The sequence below is a fragment of the Lissotriton vulgaris genome, chromosome 3_1, assembly GCF_964263255.1.
Source record: "Lissotriton vulgaris chromosome 3_1, aLisVul1.2, whole genome shotgun sequence".
NCBI classification, from domain to species: domain Eukaryota; kingdom Metazoa; phylum Chordata; class Amphibia; order Caudata; family Salamandridae; genus Lissotriton; species Lissotriton vulgaris.
This window is the reverse complement of record NC_141689.1, coordinates 432697556-432715659: the sequence shown is the minus strand read 5'-3', so window position 1 is coordinate 432715659 and position 18104 is coordinate 432697556. Positions and strand designations below refer to the sequence as shown.

Genomic DNA, 18104 nt, shown 5'->3' with positions numbered 1-18104 from the left:
TGGCCCCGCCACTTAATGGCAAGGTAACCATGAAATTAAATAAGGACAACCCTGGAGTAGGAGACGCTTGAGCTAGGGTTAACGTTAACTTCAAGGAAACCTTAAGTTGGTTAATAGCTACTATAAGAAAGTCTGTTTCTGTTGCAGGACCCACCCCCAACCTCCTTTCCACTTTTTCACAGATCTCTGATGCACTTTTGACTTGATGTGGCCTAGGTCCAATCGGGTTCCCAGGGCATGTGTTCTTTCCAAAAACTGTACCTTTGTACCCCCAATTGGAACCTCTCTGGCCACCTCTAAGTCCCTTGTAAATGGTACCATGGGCACTGTGACCAGTGAAGGCCTCTAAGGACTGCAACACACATTGTGCCACCCTTAGAGATCCTCTACCTTAACACACACACACACACACACACACACACACACTGCCATTGCAGGCCGCGTGTTTTGTTGCAGAGAAAAGTGAAGTCCACATGGCTCACATATCTGTGCCCCATGCCTACAACCCACTGCTTATAGTATAAGTAAGACACACCCCTCTAGCTAGGTGCACTATACCACTGGTGAGGGTACATTTGGATGAGCCCTGTACCCCCATAGTGTCTGACATAGTGGATTCCCTCCATAGCGGTCGCTTCCCCAGCACTCTGCTCGCACAACGGACGCTTTACTCCTCGCTGCCTGCCTGCCCTGATACCTGCTGCCTGCCTGCCCTGATACAGCGCATTGCTCAGAATACAGCGCTTGGTATAGTTTTGTTCGCATTTTATTTTTAGTATATCTACCATTGCATAGCGGCTGATTTAATTGCATGTGAAGCGTTATTGAATACTTTTTGTAGCAACCATACATTAACTCGAACTCTGGCTGTGCCCCAGTTTCGATTTAGTTACCGGGCGGCCATTTTAGTGTGTATTTACTTTTGCCCGTGTCTCCTCCCTGCTCCCGCCTCCCAGCTGACCCTCCCACGCTCCGCCCCCTCCACTCTCCATTTATGCCAGATGAATCAACGCGCAGCGTTCACGCGCTTCGGCCGCGCCGAAGGTGCGCCAAAGGTAAACCCGTCTGCGCCCGTCCGCGCCTGGACCACGCCCAGCGCCTGTCCCCCTGGTCCCCGCCGCTCCCTACCCACTAAATTTACATATGATGCCGCTACTCTCCCCGCCCTCAACCCCGGACGCACAGCACAATGCTGCGAAACCACTCCAGGACTTACCCACGGCCCATATGCCTGCCTCTCCTGCAGGTTCAACTGCTTCAGGACCCTCACCAAACCCACTCCCTCCACACACAGCTCCGACTCTAACCACCTGAAGTGCATCCTGCTTAACACCCGCTCGGTCCACAGACACGCAACTGAACTCTGGGACCTACTCGACACTGCGTCACCGGACGTCGCCTTCCTCACAGAAACATGGATGAACACATCATCAGCACCCGACATCGCCATAGCCATACCGGACGCTTACAAGATTATCCGAAAAGACCGCACCAATCAAACAGGAGGAGGCATCGCCATCATCCACAGGAACACCATCAAAATCACGACCAGCTCCGACGATAATCTTGCAACCACCGAACATCTCCACTTCCAGATCCACACCGACCCCAGGACCACACTTAGAGGCACCCTCATCTACAGGCCTCCAGGTACCCGCACTCAATTCAGCGATGACATCACGGACTTCGTCAGCCCACATGCCCTCGCCTCCGAGAACTACATTCTTTTAGGAGACCTCAACTACCACCTTGAAAACAAACACGACAGCAACACCACCACCCTTCTGGACAACCTGGCCAATCTCGGACTCAAACAACTTGTTGACACCCCCACCCATGCAGCCGGACACACACTCGACCCTATCTTCACTTCCAGCAAGCATATCTCCTTCGATCGCACCACAGCTCTCCATTGGACGGACCACAGCTGTGTTCACTTCAGCTACAAAACCACCCTGAACCACAACCTATTCCTCGGAGAAACTGGAACAAAATCACCTCCGACCAACTCCTCACATCACTCAACCAAAACCCTCCCACCCTCTCATTGGACCCAAACCAAGCGGCCACCAATCTCAAGCAATGGATCACCCACAGTGCTGACGAATTAGCACCCCTGAAAAAGCACCAGATCAAAACAGCCAGCAAAAAGGCTCCCTGGTTCAATGATGACCTTAAAAAATCCATATGCTATGCCGCACCCTGGAGAAAACATGGAGAAAAAAACCCAACCACCGACAACATGGCCACCCTCAAGGCAGCCACCTGCAAACAGCACCAACTGATTCGATCCGCCAAGAAATCAGCATTCAAGGATCGTCTCGACAACCACTCTCACAACAGCAAGGAACTCTTCAACATCGTCAAAGAATTCACCAACCCCACCGCAGCTTCTAACGACATCACTCCCTCCCAAGACCTCTGCGATGCGCTATCCTCCTTCTACAACAAAATTGCCGACATCCACAACAGCTTCGAGAATACCCCCAGCGATCAGCCCTACCCACCCCCCTCAGATCCTACTCTGCCAACTAACAACCTTAGCAACTGGAACCCAATCACCACTGAAGACACCACCCGCCTAATGAACTCAATCCACTCTGGCTCACCAACCGACCCCTGCCCCCACTACATCTTCAACAAAGCTGACTCCATCATCGCACCCCATCTCCGTGATGTCATCAACTGCTCGTTCAACTCTGCCACCTTTCCAGATAGCTGGAAACACGCCGAACTCAGCGCCCTTCTGAAGAAACCCACAGCAGATCCTTCGGAACTTAAAAACTACCGACCCATATCCCTCCTCCCATTCCCGGCCAAAGTCATTGAGAAAGCCGTCAATAGCCAAACTCGCCGCCTTCCTTGAATCCAACAACTCCCTCGATCCATCTCAATCCGGGTTTCGAGCCAAACACAGCACCGAAACCGCCCTCATCGCAGCGTCTGACGACATCCGAACACTAATAGACAACGGAGAAACTGTGGCCCTCATTCTACTCGACCTCTCCGCTGCTTTCGACACAGTCTGCCACAGCACCCTTATACAACGCCTCAGCACAATTGGCATACAAGGAAAAGCCTTGGACTGGATCATCTCATTCCTCGCTGGGAGAACTCAAAGAGTTCGACTTCCCCCATTCAACTCAGAGGCCAGTGAAGTCATCTGTGGCGTACCACAAGGATCTTCACTCAGTCCCACCCTCTTCAACGTTTACATGAGCCCTCTCGCCTCCATCGCGCGTCAACACAACCTCAACATCATCTCGTACGCCGACGATACCCAGTTAATCCTTTGCCTCACCCCAACACCGCCAAAACCAATCTTCACGAAGGCATGAAAGAAGTAGCCGACTGGATGAAACAGACGCCTAAAACTCAACTCAGACAAAACCGAGGTGCTCATCCTAGGATCTTCCCCCTCTGCCTGGGACGACTCTTGGTGGCGCTCCGCTCTGGGCACAGCACCCACTCCCACAGACCATGCACGTAACCTTGGCTTCATCCTAGACTCCTCTCTCTCGATGTCCAGACAAGTCAACGCAGTCTCATCCTCCTGTTTCAACGTACTTCGCATTCTCAAAAAGATCTTCCGCTGGATCCCCTCGAGACAAGAAAGACTGTCACCCACGCACTGGTCACGAGTCGACTGGATTATGGAAACACCCTCTACTCCGGATTCACAGCAAAATTACAGAAAAAACTCCAACGCATCAGCGAGACTCATATTAGACATCCCTCGCCAAGATCACATCACCGGCCACCTAAAAGACCTCCACTGGCTTCCCGTCAACAAAAGAATCACTTTCCGCCTTCTCACCCACGCACACAAAGCCCTCTACAATCTAGGACCCGATTGCCTCAACACTCGACTGTCCTTCTACAAACCCACCCGCCAACTAAGATCGTCCAATCAAGCCCTCGCCGCAGTCCCGCGCATCCGAAAATCCACCATGGGTGGCAGATCATTCTCCTTCCTTGCTGCCAAGACCTGGAACTCACTCCCCACTCACCTCCGCCTTACTCAAAACCACATCTCCTTCAAAAAAGAACTTAAAACCTGGCTATTCGACAAATAATGAACCCTTCCCCAAGCGCCTTGAGACCCTCTGGGTGAGTAGTGCGCTATACAAATGCCCGAACTTGAACTTAAGTCCATTCTTAGGCATTGTTAGTGCAGTAAAGCCATAAAAAGTATGTGGTCTGGGAGTTTGTCATCACAAACTCCACAGCACCATAATGGGTTTCTGGGTTCTCGGATGTTTGGTGGCAATAATAAACAAAAATAAATAGCATAATAAACCCACACTGATGCCAGTGTGGGATTTATTATACCTTGCACTCAGCATGCATCTTAGAGATGCCCCCTGAAAAATCACCAGCCTCTGATGGCTTCCTTTACTGGTAAACACCAGCCAGCCACCACAAGCCATGTTTCTGGACCCCTGGAGCCTTTGCTCCCTAGGCCCAGAAACAAAGCCTTTCCTGGGTGGAGGTGGTCACACCTCCCCCAGGTCAGGAAGAGCCATCTGTGTCAGGGGAGCTTAAAAGGCCTTGCCGCCTTTGTAACGCGACCCCCAGCCTCTCCTGCTATCAGGCGCAGGCCCCCTTCCTGTCTCACCCCCTTTTTGGCGGGATGACAGGCGGCAAAAAAATTGGAACAGCCCAGAAGATGTGCCCACCTCTGCCGACACCACCCCTCACGTGGGGGCGGAGAGGTGAAGCCCACTCTTCAGTGCCCACCATCTTGCAGATGGCAGGCACTCTCCAATCAGTGTTGGTGATTGTGCCCACTCCCCCACATGGGTTGAGCACACCAAGGGTGTATTCACCCCTAGGTCAGTAGCCCATTTGCTACTGACCTCGAGACCCGTAAAATACCCCATAATACAATATTTAGGGGGCAGCCTAAACCTAGAAGACAGATTCCCGCAACCTACGAAGAAGGACGAAAGAAGACGCCCAGCAGAGGAAACTGCAGAGAAGAACTGACTGGACCCCCGCCTTACCGGCCCTACCGGCCTTAGATCCTGCACCAAAAATTGCCTTGTCCTGCAGCCAGCGACCTCCAGAATCCCTGGGAGGACTGACTGCCTACAACAAAGACCATATCGCCTGTGAACAGCATCTCTGTTCAAAAGAACCACTAAAGAAAGACTCTGAGCCTGTTGAGGACAAAGAAACCAGACGCCTACAGCCCGAGTCTGAGTGGCCCACCGGTCCCAGCGAGGTTCCCCAGCGCTTCAGAGTCCACTGTGTTAACCCCTCCAGGACTTCAGGAGCCACCCTCATCTTCTGTACTGAGATCCCTCCCGCCCCCCACCCCCCACAACTGCGAGTGTCCCGGTAAGGGGAAATCTGACCTGAAAAGAAACCCCTGAATTTGGCGGCCATGCGCCCTGGAGTAGAGGACCTGAGGTGAACCTATAGCCCTCCGACTTACCTGCCCTGCTGTTGGTGCCTCCCGGAAGATTTCCTGGACTGAGCCTGCAGCCAAAACCAAAAACTGGAAACTCCCATTGAAAACAGGGCACCAGACGCCAAGTCCGCACGCTGCATCCAGCCACCCCAGTGCCGCTCTGGGTGCTCTTTGTATGCTATCTTGGATCCCTCTTTCCCTTGAGCCAAAACCTTGGAGCTTTGCTCCCACATCCAAGTGGCGTACCTGTGAGCAGCCAAGCCACCAACCAGAGGCCCCCTATCCCCCAGTGGATAACACTGCACCCGGCTGCCCTAGTGCCGCTAAGGGTGCTTTTTGAGGGCATCCTCGACCCTTGGGGAACCCTTTTTCTAACCCCAGAAACTCAACCCTCAAGACAGATAGGCGGGACTTCTTACCTGCAAAACGATAACCTAATTTTTCTCCATAGGATTGCAATGACTGTTTTCCTCTGAAAACTTTGAGGGTGTTTTGTATGAAAACTTAAGAAACTGCATTTTGATGATAAACTGTTTTCCTCACCTTTTATCCAGGAAATGTCTGTGTGATATCTAGGCATATCACACGGAGTAGAAAAAGTAATCAAAAAGTAATTTTAAAAGTAATTGCAAAGTAACTACAAAGTAATTTCATCTGTTTCTGAGCCTTTGACCTGTAACTGCATTCAACTGTATTACATTTATTTTATTTATTTTTATTTATTTTTAGCATTTATTAAGCACGAACAATTGCCCGCAGGCATCTCGGCGCTGTACTGTTTTACCCTCCTATATGATCTGTGCAGTTTTTCAGAGGTTGAATAGCCAGGTTTTCAATTTCTTCCTGAAGGACAATAGATTTGGGCTTGATCTTATAGTTTGTGGAAGCGTATTCCATAGTCTTGGGGCGGCAGCTAAAAAACGTCTGTCTCCCCAATTGACCAATCTGGTCCGAGGTACTACCAGGTCATTCTGTCCTGCAGATCGTAACATTCGGGTGGGAATGTACGTGACGAGATGGTCGCAAAGGAATTGAGGCGCTTGATGGTGTAGTGGCTTGTAGACGATACATAACGTCTTAAACTTAATTCGGTTCCTAACAGGTAGCCAGTGGAGACTCCTCAAGGATTCGGATATAGGTTTAAATTTAGGAATGTTGAGGAGAAGTGTGGCTGCTGCATTTTGGATTGTTTGGATTGGATGAGAAAAATATTATTTTAATTACCTGCACTAAGTCTGGCTTGGTTCTAAAAATAAAATACAACAAAGAAATATTTTTATACAGAATAATTGGTCAGAGTTCAGTCTTTGAGTATTTATTACTTGCCGGAGTGTGTACAATTAATGCTTAACACTACGCTCTCATAAAGCCTTACTGCTAGCACACAATACCACAAATGGAGAGTAAGGTATTATCTACTTTAACCTCTATAAGCCTTTGGGGATCCACTGGACTGTGTGCACAATATACCGTACTTTGGTATAGTATAATCAGAACCAACTTTCTACAGCTACCATTTAAGAAAGGATAGTCCTATTGATGACCTCATTTGGCAAAACGTCAATCCTATAGTTTGGTTTGCCTGTTCTCTTGCAGAAGTGGGCTTTAAAATACAGTAATTGTGAATGTTCAAAAATTGCCCGCAAGTCAGTCTTCTGTTCTGCATTCTGAAGTGCAAGATGTACCTCTTTTAATTATTTTTTTATTTGCGGGTTTGTAACGCGCTTGAATCACTCCTACCGGAGTATCTCTGCGCCTTTTGAAGTAAAGCCTAGCGTCTTCTGTTAAAATGGAAATGTTGCTTTTTTTTAACAGGTGGTTACCAGAACTGTTGCAGAATGTGTTTCGTTTTATTATATGTGGAAGAAATCAGAACGTTATGATTATTTTGCTCAGCAAACACGATTTGGGAAGAAGAGGTATAACCACCATCCAGGTGTAACGTAAGTATGAAATAATTGCACTGAAAATGTTAGTGACTTGCCATACAGTAGTTAACATAAAGGTATAGTGTGCCTTTCCATTAAATGTATTTCATGTTATTGTGTATTTGTTGGTAAAGTAGTCCTCTGCACTGGTAAGCTTTCCTGCTATGTATGTTTTCCTCCAATACACTGTGGTCTACCACTACATTTGAGGTTTGCTGTTAGCCTGATATCTAACATGTAACCCCCCAATAATTTTGGATTGCTTCTCATTCACCCAGTGTGACTGGTCAGAAATTTAGCTTTTACCATCTTGTCGACTTTAATACCTCAAATGTTTATAGCTCCTTACCATTCATTCTACACCCAATATCTTTTGCTTTGTTTGGTGTAACAAGGCTCTCCTGAAGCATTTGTCTGTTTGTTAGACAGGGCTATACTCCTGCCATCAGACTTGAAAGGTTGGTGTAAAAGATACAGTTTTGTGGGCTGGGCACAAATCTGTGCTTTTGATTACCTCTTTGGTACTAGAAGTCGATGAAGCTGCCTTTCCCAAATAGTGCCCAAAATAAAAAGGGAACCTCTAAAATGGTAGGTCCCAAACATTGACCACCCAGATAGCTAGAATCCCTTCCACAAAAAGTTTAATAAGCATTTTATGTTTTCTCATGGGTGCTGTCCTTATGACCCACTGGCTAGTCGTTAGTGTCTGAGACGGGGGCACAGCCTAGTCACTGGAGGTAAGGAGCCTATTGACTAGTTCCCGTGCTTTTTTGAGAAAGAATTAAAATATTGGACCAGTTTCCACTATAGTCTCCCCTAGGTGGCTTAAAAATTGTTGTAAGATCTTAAAAAATAACTTCTACACCAATGAGAGTTTGGTGGCCCTTAGGGAAGAACAGATCAACATGTCGTAGAGTGGTAAATTGGCAGAATCTTAACATTTTAGAGAAGAGCTATTTTGTTTTTGAACCAACTGAATATCTTCTTTATTAAGCCTCAAGTTAGGAGCAATAGAGTTCCGGAAAGTATGCCCCAAAACATAGTCTGCCCTTCATAATGCTAGGAAGGTAGTTTGGGATTTGCATAAAAAGCAATCCTGCGAACTTCAGCGATAATGGCCACAGAGAGGTTTGACCATGGAAGGTGTCAAAGTTTAGACCTGTGTGCATAACTGCATAATGTAGGACCACAGTTGTCAAGAGTGTCATTTAAGACTCCAGTTATAGGAAGTTACGGATGCCAACCTTTCCTCAGTGAATCCAGTAAAATGTCATTTGCCATAGGATTAAATCGCACAACTTACTTTTTTACTGCATATGCTGACTAGAGGGAACTGTACCCAACGTCCGTTATAAAATGGTATATTTGACAAAGTTCAGAGGTTAAACAAAACCAAAACGAGGGAGAAACGTATCGTAGCCTTGATACAAGGTTACAGGGCATTATAGGACCACTTCACTAAATCATGTCCTGGCCGCTGTTACACACAGCATTGACCTAGGTAAACACAGAGCAGACCGGAAAGCCGAACAGGGTTGCATGTTTTTCTTGCCATTTCTGCTCCTATAATTAGATGTTTCTATGAATTTATATGTGATCTTCATCTTACTGAAAGGGGTTAGATTTAAGTTTAAACACACATGCTGACTGTCCTTCAGGTTATCATCACTTACACTTAATACATTCAGTCTACAGTAAGTTCTGCTGTGCAGAAATGAGATGTGCAACATGTCTAAAGGTATTTGCATATGTGTACCTCCTGTTATGGGGTGACTCTGTGGATAAGTTTACTTTTTGTTCTTTCTAGGGATTACATGGATCGTTTAGTAGATGAAGCGGAAGCTCTTGGAGTAGCAGAACATTCATCAGCCTTAAATCCCAACAGCAGAACTGAAAACATTCCTGACCCACAACTCAGCATACTGAGTTCTATAACTACGAATGATTTGACAGGTATTTATTACTGAATTAAGAGTTCAAATCTAATCCAGCAGAATGCTTTCCCATAATTGCTGTGAGCACAGTTGATTGGTATTACTTATTAGGTAATCTCTTTAGCCATGATGATTCTTCTTTGCCACATATGTCTGGTGAAAATTTGTTTGCAGCATGTGCTACAGTAGATCACATTCTTCTCATCAAGTGTTGGGCGCCAACATTGCAAGCTGTTTTTCTTTGAAGGAGAGGTTTTGGTTTCAAGGTTACTCCTGTTCACTGTCCGAAACCTACAAGCACAAAAGTTCCTCTGAGTTTGGATGTTCTTTTTGGGAGCTCCTGGACAGTCCTGCTCAAAAGCCAATTGTTCGACTCCAAGCACCAGAATCCTCTTACAAGATACAAAGTCACTTTGACTGTTGACTGCTTCAGAGGCGACTCCACTTGCAGGCCTTTAGGAATAAGACCACCATAAGTTACAGGAAGAAACATTGATCAGAGTACTGTAATATTAGCTTGAGCTGTCCTGAGCCTGTGACTGAGACCGTTGTCGAAGATATCGAGAGGACATACTGCAACAGAGAGAGCAGAGGCCAGAGAGATCAGAGTCCAAAATATGTTTTTCTCAAAGGACTCCGACTTTGGAGAGGAATCCAACCATAGCCTCCAGTGAAACCTACATCTAGGACAGAAACTGCACTTAAACTGCCCATCGCATCAGAGGATCTTGGGTTGGACCTTATTAGGTGTCTTGACTTCAGGTCAACCATCGGCATCATTAGATTTGTGGTTCTATTCCCGAGACCACGTCAAAAAGACCTCAACAGGCACCAACCACTCTCCCTGAAACAGCTCTACCTCAAAAACAAATACCTACTCCAGAAAGGTCTCCACACCAGCCTACTAAGCCTTGATGCCAAGAGACAGCTTCTCAGCGCAAAAATCCAGAGACCCACTTTGAAACAGAGGTCAAAACCAAACTTGGCCGACATCTAGAGGCTCAGGAACAGCCAAAGAAACTGGATGTCAGGCAGAGAAATCTTAAAAGCCATCATGTAAAAGGACACTTACTTCCCAGTCTCCCACAGCAGATTCCAGCCATAGTAACACAACCAGAAAATGGAAAGCTCACATTTAAAAAGGCCATATCTGGGAAACGTACATCAATACTGATCTCAAAGAGCATACACCTAGATATCCCAGCCTACTGCCACTGCCACTTTCACTGAACACAGATTTCCTGATCTGTTATCTGTACAGAAAGCACTTACAGATGATGACCCCTATCCAATGAAACCTTTCCAAGCAGATGACACCACAACATATCATGCTATCATCCAAAGAGCAGCTGAGCATATCAAGATTAAGGTCCACATGGTACTGGAGGACAAAGAGTACTTCCTAGTGTAGACGTTTTCACAGACCAAACACTCCGTTCATATCCTTTGTATGCTAAAAAGCATTATAAAATGTGTAGGTGGAATCTTAAAGGACCTGGGAAGACATGGATTGTTAGCCAAAAGGTCTAATAGAAATTGTACATTAGGGGCCACGTACTACCAGATTCTCTAGTTCAAAAAGCGAGGAAAAGAGCCTTCAGTCAAAGCCTCGAAAATGCCCCACCAATGTAGAAGGAAAGCCGGAAGTTTGAAGCAGCTGGTAAATGGTTTGCTGTGAGCACATTGCTAGCTCAATTAACCTATTACTTAGATATGACGGGTACCACTGCTCATGAGTATTTTCACTGTAAATCTTCATTTGGCCACAAGATTTGAAGAGACAGTGTGTGGCAGTTGCATGCTCCCTGGGCCAGTAATGAGGTACATACCTCAAATTCCCTGAAAACAACTTGTTTGGTGAAAACTGAAGATAGTGCTTGCTGAAGTCCAGGGAGAATGATCAAAGTTGAAAAGTAACTGTTTAATGGTTAATCATAGTTTAGAGCAGAGCTGTTCTCGCACTCCCTCACACTTGTGGTAGAAATCTAAACTATGGTGGCCACTAGGAGGAGAGCTCAGCACCTCCATCTCATTGGCTAAAGTTTGGGTTGCGACGACTTGGAATGATTCAAGCATGTGAGTACATGAAAGATACTTCCCTGGAGAACTGGAGTTGCAGATAACTAATTTCTTTCTTCTGTGTCAGCACCATTTATATCTTTCCTTATCTGGGAGACTGGCTGATAGAGAGCAAAATCCGACAGCAATGCCTAGCCTTCACTCAGCAACTGGTGTTGCTTCTCTCAAGCTTCACATTAAATGCCAAAAGCGTCACATCTCTCCTCAACAAATGCAGCTTTTCTTGGGAGCTATGCTGAACACAGTCAGGTAACACCTATCCCATCAAGCAGATCGTGTTGGTGGTTCAAAGGCTGCTTCCCCTTTACCAAACCTCACATCCTCTGGTAGGGAGAAGAGAATGCCCATCAAACAACCGGGGTTAATGGTTTCTTGCATTGCATTGCATTGCGATAATTTTTAAATGCTTGTTTACATGTTCCCCGGCTACAACGGTGTGCGGCCAGACAGTGATCACAAGCAAATGTAGGGTGAGAGGATTTAGTTTTGGTAAAGCCCAGAGTTCATCACACATTAAATGGTAGAATAACAAAAATGTGTAATTTGACCAGTGGCGGCTGGCTTGTACCGAGGGTGGGGAGGCGGGGGCACATTAATAAATAAATATATAAATTGACTTGCCTTCTAAGCTCGACGTCCTCTTTCTTCGGGTGTCTTCAGGAAGCTTTGGACGCAGGAAACTGCACCCCCCAATCCTGGCACTGGTTTCTCAGCATGAGTGACTGTAAAAAGTACAATTTTATTTTTCTTTTTTGTTTCTTTAAAACAAGTTTTTTTAGATAAATTAAATTTATCAAGAACGTTTTTTTCGTTCATATTATTATGAATCACATTTGACAGATCTTTCGTAAGTTTTGTCATAAATGTGATTCATGAATAAGATTGTATATGTATGAAATTTGTGGTTCATGTAAATTGTTCATTTAAATAATATGAACGAAAAAACTTTCGGGACCGGAAGTTGCGGAGGTTACCGACCTCACACGACGGCGGGTCCGTTGCTCCTGGTCTCTACATGACACGGATCCTGAGGAGTCTACCCCACCTACCCACTGTTTCCTGGCGCTGGGCTGACTAGGCCCGGATAGAGGCCTTTTCTTGGGCCTTGAAATCCATCTTTGGGTCACCCCCTCTCCCTGGCGCGCCGGTTGCGGTTGCGGCTGCAGCGCAGCTCTCGCCTCTCAGTCAACTCCGTTCCTCGCCACAGGTTTCCACCTCGGTGGAGGTCGCGTCGACTCCGGCGCCGGGCGGACGAGGCTCCTTCAGGGGCTCTTGACGTCGAGTTGACGCTGTCTCAACGCTGTTGGACTCCGGATGTCGTTTCGATGCCAGACTGCGGACCGACGAGGCTTCTTCAGGGGCTCTCGACATCGAACTGACGCCGTCTCGACGTCAGACGCTGGTGCCCTCCTCGGCCGTTCCTTGGTTGGTGAAGGGCGGGGAGGATGATACTGAGGAGGCTCCTGTGGGTTCGCCACTCCCTGGATTGTTTTGCTGTCCCCCAACCAGTACCCCCTATACTGGCAGGGCCTTGGATGCCCTAGGGCTGTACAGTCATCGCATTTTGGTGGCAGGATTAGCCTCATGCCATTCCCTGTGGATGACCTGTTGTCGCCACCTTGAATGGCCACTGTGGCTAGTGCAGGGTTTGCGAGGGCGTTCACAGGGCTACAGACATCTTACAACTGCACCGCTCCTCGGTCTCTTTGCCCTCTGATCCCTTGCTGGAGTTCTCCACCAGGGCAGCGTGGATATAGAGCCCTTGTTGCCTTTTGGAGAGTTGTTATACAACACTCTTCTGGGGGCTTGGGCGACGCCCTCTTTTGGGGACCCAGTGGATCGTGCCATTGCTCTTCGACATCGCCCAGATGATCCTGTATGTTGATCCCTCCATCCTAGGGCTCAGGGGCTGGTGATTCAGGCAGCTTCGGTCTTGTTGCCTTCTGCCCCTCCTCTGTTGCTCCCTCCCACTTGGGAGTCTCGTTGGTTGGAGTCATGTGGCCGCCATGTATTTGCTTCCACCAGTGTAGGCATTCGATCCCTGAACCCGTCTTGCATGTTTGCACGGGCCACTGCTGCTCTTTGGGACTCGGGCGAGCGACTCCTCCCCTCTCTTCCGGAGGGTCCTCGTTCTGACCTGGATTGGTTGATTCCTGAAGGCCCGGAAATGGCGCATTTTTCCATCCGATCGGCCATGGCAACGACGGATTCGGTTGGTGGTGCTATGGCCTAGTTCATTGCTCTGCGTCGCCATGTCTGGCTTTGCGATGGATGTTTTCCTGCCAATGTCCAGGAGCGTCTTCGGGATTTGCCCTTTGATGGGGCCTCCTTGTTCGACTGACAAGCAGACTCGGCGGTTCAACGTCTCATGTCTGCATTTCCATGAGTTCTATGTTTTCTAGTCCTTGTGTGGACTTGCGTTTGGTTGCAGTCTTGTCACTGCTTTAGTTTGCATGAGTTTCATGATTTCTAGTCCTTGTGTGGACTTTGTATTTGGTTGCAGTCTGGTCCCTGCTTTGTTTGGTAAGTGCTGTTCTTTGGGTTCAAGTCGTCATTACCCAGACTGTGCGGCTGTTCGCCGTCCTACCTTTCTTTTGCTACATCTGGCCAGCTGTTTTTGTATTTCATTTTTGGTCCTCTGCCTAAGAGCTTGTCTCAAGAGGTGTCCCTTGCTTGTGGGAATGTACCATATCCCATGTGGGGTACATATTGGCTATTGTATAGCGACTGCCACTGCAAGTTTCGAAAGGCTTCCGCAGGTTTTCTACAGCCTGCTTCTTTTCTGTCCCTGCTGCGGGTTTCCTGGTTCGCCCTGCTCTTTCTACTGTTGGGACGCCCCGCTGCTAAGCCTCACGGGTTTGGTGTTGTCCTCTACGGGTTGGACCGCACCCCTCTTCTGCCTTCTGCTATGCCTGGCTCTCCATGGTGTGTTATTTTGGCTTTTTCTGTGCTCTTTCTGCCTGTCAGCCCATGCACCTCTGGGGAGTGTTGTCCTGTTCCATCCCGGAACATTTTCTCTGTGTTCTATATACACGCCCGATGTGTTCGCTGTCACAGGGTGCCAACGGTGTACCTTGCACCTCTTTCTTGGCTACGTTCTGTTCGTGTCAATCCCTGGTGTGTGGATGTCTTTGTGTCTTCTCTCATGGCTCGAGCCCAGTGGAGTTTTTCGTGTATGGGCAGTGGAATGTCTGCGAGTTACGTCACTGTTGTGGGTTGCCTAGTTTTCTCTTTCCATCTGCTCTCCCCTGGCAGGGACCCTTTGTCGCTTGCCCTGCTGAGGGTTAGCAGCTGCAGCCACTGGGCTGCTGCTGCTGTTTGACTCGCTGTGGTCTAGTGGTCTATGTTCCACTCCAGATCTTTTGCTGTTTCTGGTTCTCTGTCGACACTGCCTGTGTTATGGCTTCTTTTCTGTCGACCTTCTGTGTATTTTTCACTCTTCCTCGTGAAGTGTGTGGTCGGTATCCCAGTTTGTCTCACGGGAGGCCATGGTTCCTTCCTCGTTGACTAGATGCAGTCGCTTTTGGGTATCTTGCCATTGCTGTGACCCACTCCGCACCTGCTGTGGAGTCTCTTACCCTGGGGCATGCTTCCTGGGTTCTTCCCCTTGCTTCAAGGTGTAACGCTTACTGCATGCACGTTTACTTAGCTTCACGTGTCTGGTGTTGGGGGTTCTTACCCCACGTCTCTCTTTTTCTCTCTCTCTCTCTCTCTCTCTCTCTCTCTCTTGTGAGCGCAAGACCTCTGTCGCTCACCTGTTTTTTTTTCTCCCGGTTCTCTTTTGTCGTTGGCGCCTTTGGGTACGGTGGACGGCTTAACTTCCTGATACCTCAGTCCTTGGGTTTTTATATAGGCATGGTGTAGGGTTCATGGTACCCACTGTCTCCTTGTGTGTATCATGTCATCCACATGCATGTTTCTTCTGGTGGCCATGGTTCTGTATATCTAGGCATGGTGATGTTGTTCCCTCACTGTCCTTTCTTGGCATCCTCTGTCATGTGTGCTTCGTTTGTCTGCTCTGACCCTTTGCAAATCCGTGGGATCTGGTGCTACCATGCACTTCTTTTTCCAGAGGTTTTAACACGTTTTTCCATCATGCACTGACCTTATTGGTTCCGTATTTTTCCTTCTTTTATTCTGCCTGGACGACTGTCTTCTCATCTGTCCCCTGCAGGATTGTGGTGCCTTTGCCTCCCCTTCTCATAGCTTCCCTGCAGAGCTTCATGAGTCTGGTGTCGGCCGTGCTGGCATTTGCCAGCGTGTTTTGGTCAATGTTATTGACTGGTTCCTTATCTTGGGGCTTGGTGGGTTTTCAGTTTTGCAGACCCCCCTTCAATGGGGTATGGCTTTGGTATCTATTCTAAGTTAAGGAATCTACACCTAGTTGTCTCTATCAGATGAACGAGTTACCTTCGGTAACGATGTATCTGGTAGAGACACAGTCTAGCCGCAGATTCCTGAACGCCCACCCGTCCTCGCCGTTCTGCGAGGGCCTTTCAGGTGGGGTTCTGCCCCTTGGCCTCCTCACAGGTGGCCTTGGCATTCTTGAGGGGTGCTCTGCCTTGCCTGCCTCTAGGGTAGGGTTTGTCACTCTGTTCTAGTGCATTAGCTCTCCACCCTTTCTCTATTTGGGTGGACATGCTTGTAACATGCATGTTACATGCTTTTACTGATCTCCCGCCCAGGGGTTACAGGTGTGGCAATCCCATGTTCCTTCCTCCCTCCCTCCGGCTCTTGCTTCCTCTCCATTGCCTTGGGGCCCCTTTTGTTTATTCGCTTAAACTTGGGTTGCGGTTTTATTTGTCTATGATCCTCTTCATATGTCATTGTGGGAAGTGTGGTGCACCTGCTCTGTTACTCACTTTTGGTACTCTCGTCATGACACATGTTGTTCTGCTCTTGTACTTTGCAGTTCTGCCATGTGGTTACTGGCTGTCTTTCCTGCGCATCCTTTCTGTGGTTGCACACAGTTCTTCATTTGTTATGCCCTTCATTTCTGATGCCTTAGCCTCTTCGGACGGGCGTGGCTTTGTCTGGGCAGGGCTGTTTCTGGTAAGGGGGACTGCTTCGTCCCCTTCCCTTTCTTCAAGTCTTAAATGCTCTTTTCGCGTGTTTCCTTCAAGTGTTGAGTACCCTTTTCATGTACTGCGGGGTCTCATCATTTTATGGTCTCTTGTTGTTCTTGTTTTACAGACTTTTGTTCTTTTTTTAGTGGCTCCGCGTTGTGGCCCTGAAAAGTTTCCTTCCTGAAAACTGATGTCAGCATGCCGGGGGGGAGGAGGTGGGGGACGATTTGGCTCAATTGATGTCACTTCCGTGGATGACGTCGGGGCAGAGCCCCACGTCGCATCTGGTATGGGTTTCCCAATGCTCTCCTACCACTTCTGTTTCAATACTGCAAGTGGTTCTAGGCCCTCATTTAACATTCGGGAATGGAGGCAGGTGACCGTCTTGAATGACAGCCGCACTCGCCGCCCCTGCAACCCCTCGCCCACCTCCACCTCCCCTCCAAATAGGCCCCCCTCCCTTCAGGCCCCCCTCCCTTCCGGTGGACTCTCCCACCCAACACTCCCCACACTGGACTTCAATCCCTGTCCGCAATCACAACAACCGTCCTCATCGCCCCTGCAACCCGCTGTCAGACCTCGACACACGCACTCTCCTCCGATCCTACGACACAGCCCCCCACACATCCACCGCACACCTTACCATACCCACCATACACTCAAATCCCCTTAGACCCCCTACTCTTAACAGCAGAATCTCCATCCCTAATAACCTTAGAAAAGTTCCTCTATCTCTAGAACCCTCTACCACCCTCAACACACCCCGCCTCAAATGCACTCTCCTCAACTGCAGATCGGCCTTGAAACATTCCGCCGCCATCGCTAATCTCATCCTTTCTTTGGACCTTGACCTAATCATTTTGACTGAAACCTGGCTAACTGAATCTTCGTCACCTATAATGGATATTCTGGTTCCTCCTAACTACCACATCATTAGACTTGACAGGTCCGTCAACTCCGCCTCCCTACCATCCCCTACATCCTGTGAATACATCTGCTTCGACATTTTCAATGAGGGCAAATCGATATGCTCTCTGCACGGCATTTACCACCCACCTAGGGACAACCTTACCTTTTCCCAACAAATCATGGATATGATCTCAACCAATTCTGGACAGCAGCTCACCCAAATATACCTTCGTGACTTTAACCTACATTGGAACGACCGCAATGACGCGGTGGTAAATAGTCTTAAAAACTTCCTCAATGCCCATGACCTCACCCAAATATGCAACAGCCCGACCCACGAGAAAGGTGCAATCCTCGACCTTATCATTTCCAAAGAGGACCATATCCAACTCGAGTCCATCCTACCCTGTGACTGGTCAGACCATCATATTGTCACTTTCTTTATCAATGAAAAAGTTAAAACTAACCCGGCTCAACCCTCCAAGCCCAAAGTCTGGAAAAGAGACCTGAAAAAACTCAACCCAAGCTCTCTGCCTCCTAACAGCTGCAAACTCTTACTCCCACCTAACGGCACAACGGACGTTCAATCCTTAACTGACCACTATCTCAATGCTATGACCTCAATAATTAATGAGGCTGCAACGATGCAGCTAAAAAGAGTCTCCACCAAAATCTCCAATCCATGGTACGACGGGAGTCTCAATGAGGATAGACGAGACGTGCCAATGGCAGAGCGCACCTGGAGATCAGCTCCCTCTGCACTGCACTTAAA

The 18104-nt window shown here is 48.1% G+C and overlaps 1 protein-coding gene across 10 annotated transcripts in view; it reads left to right on the top strand.

Annotated features, from left to right (window-relative positions):
* The window catches only part of MIER3 (MIER family member 3), a 214617-nt gene that overhangs the window by 174844 nt on the left and 21669 nt on the right, over positions 1-18104 (top strand). For all 10 annotated transcript variants that reach the window (XM_086960653.1, XM_086960660.1, XM_086960659.1 and 7 more), the window contains 2 exons: positions 7232-7359; positions 9152-9297. In XM_086960653.1, coding sequence (XP_086816779.1) covers positions 7232-7359; positions 9152-9297 — 274 coding nt within the window. The remainder of the gene's footprint in view (positions 1-7231; positions 7360-9151; positions 9298-18104) is intronic.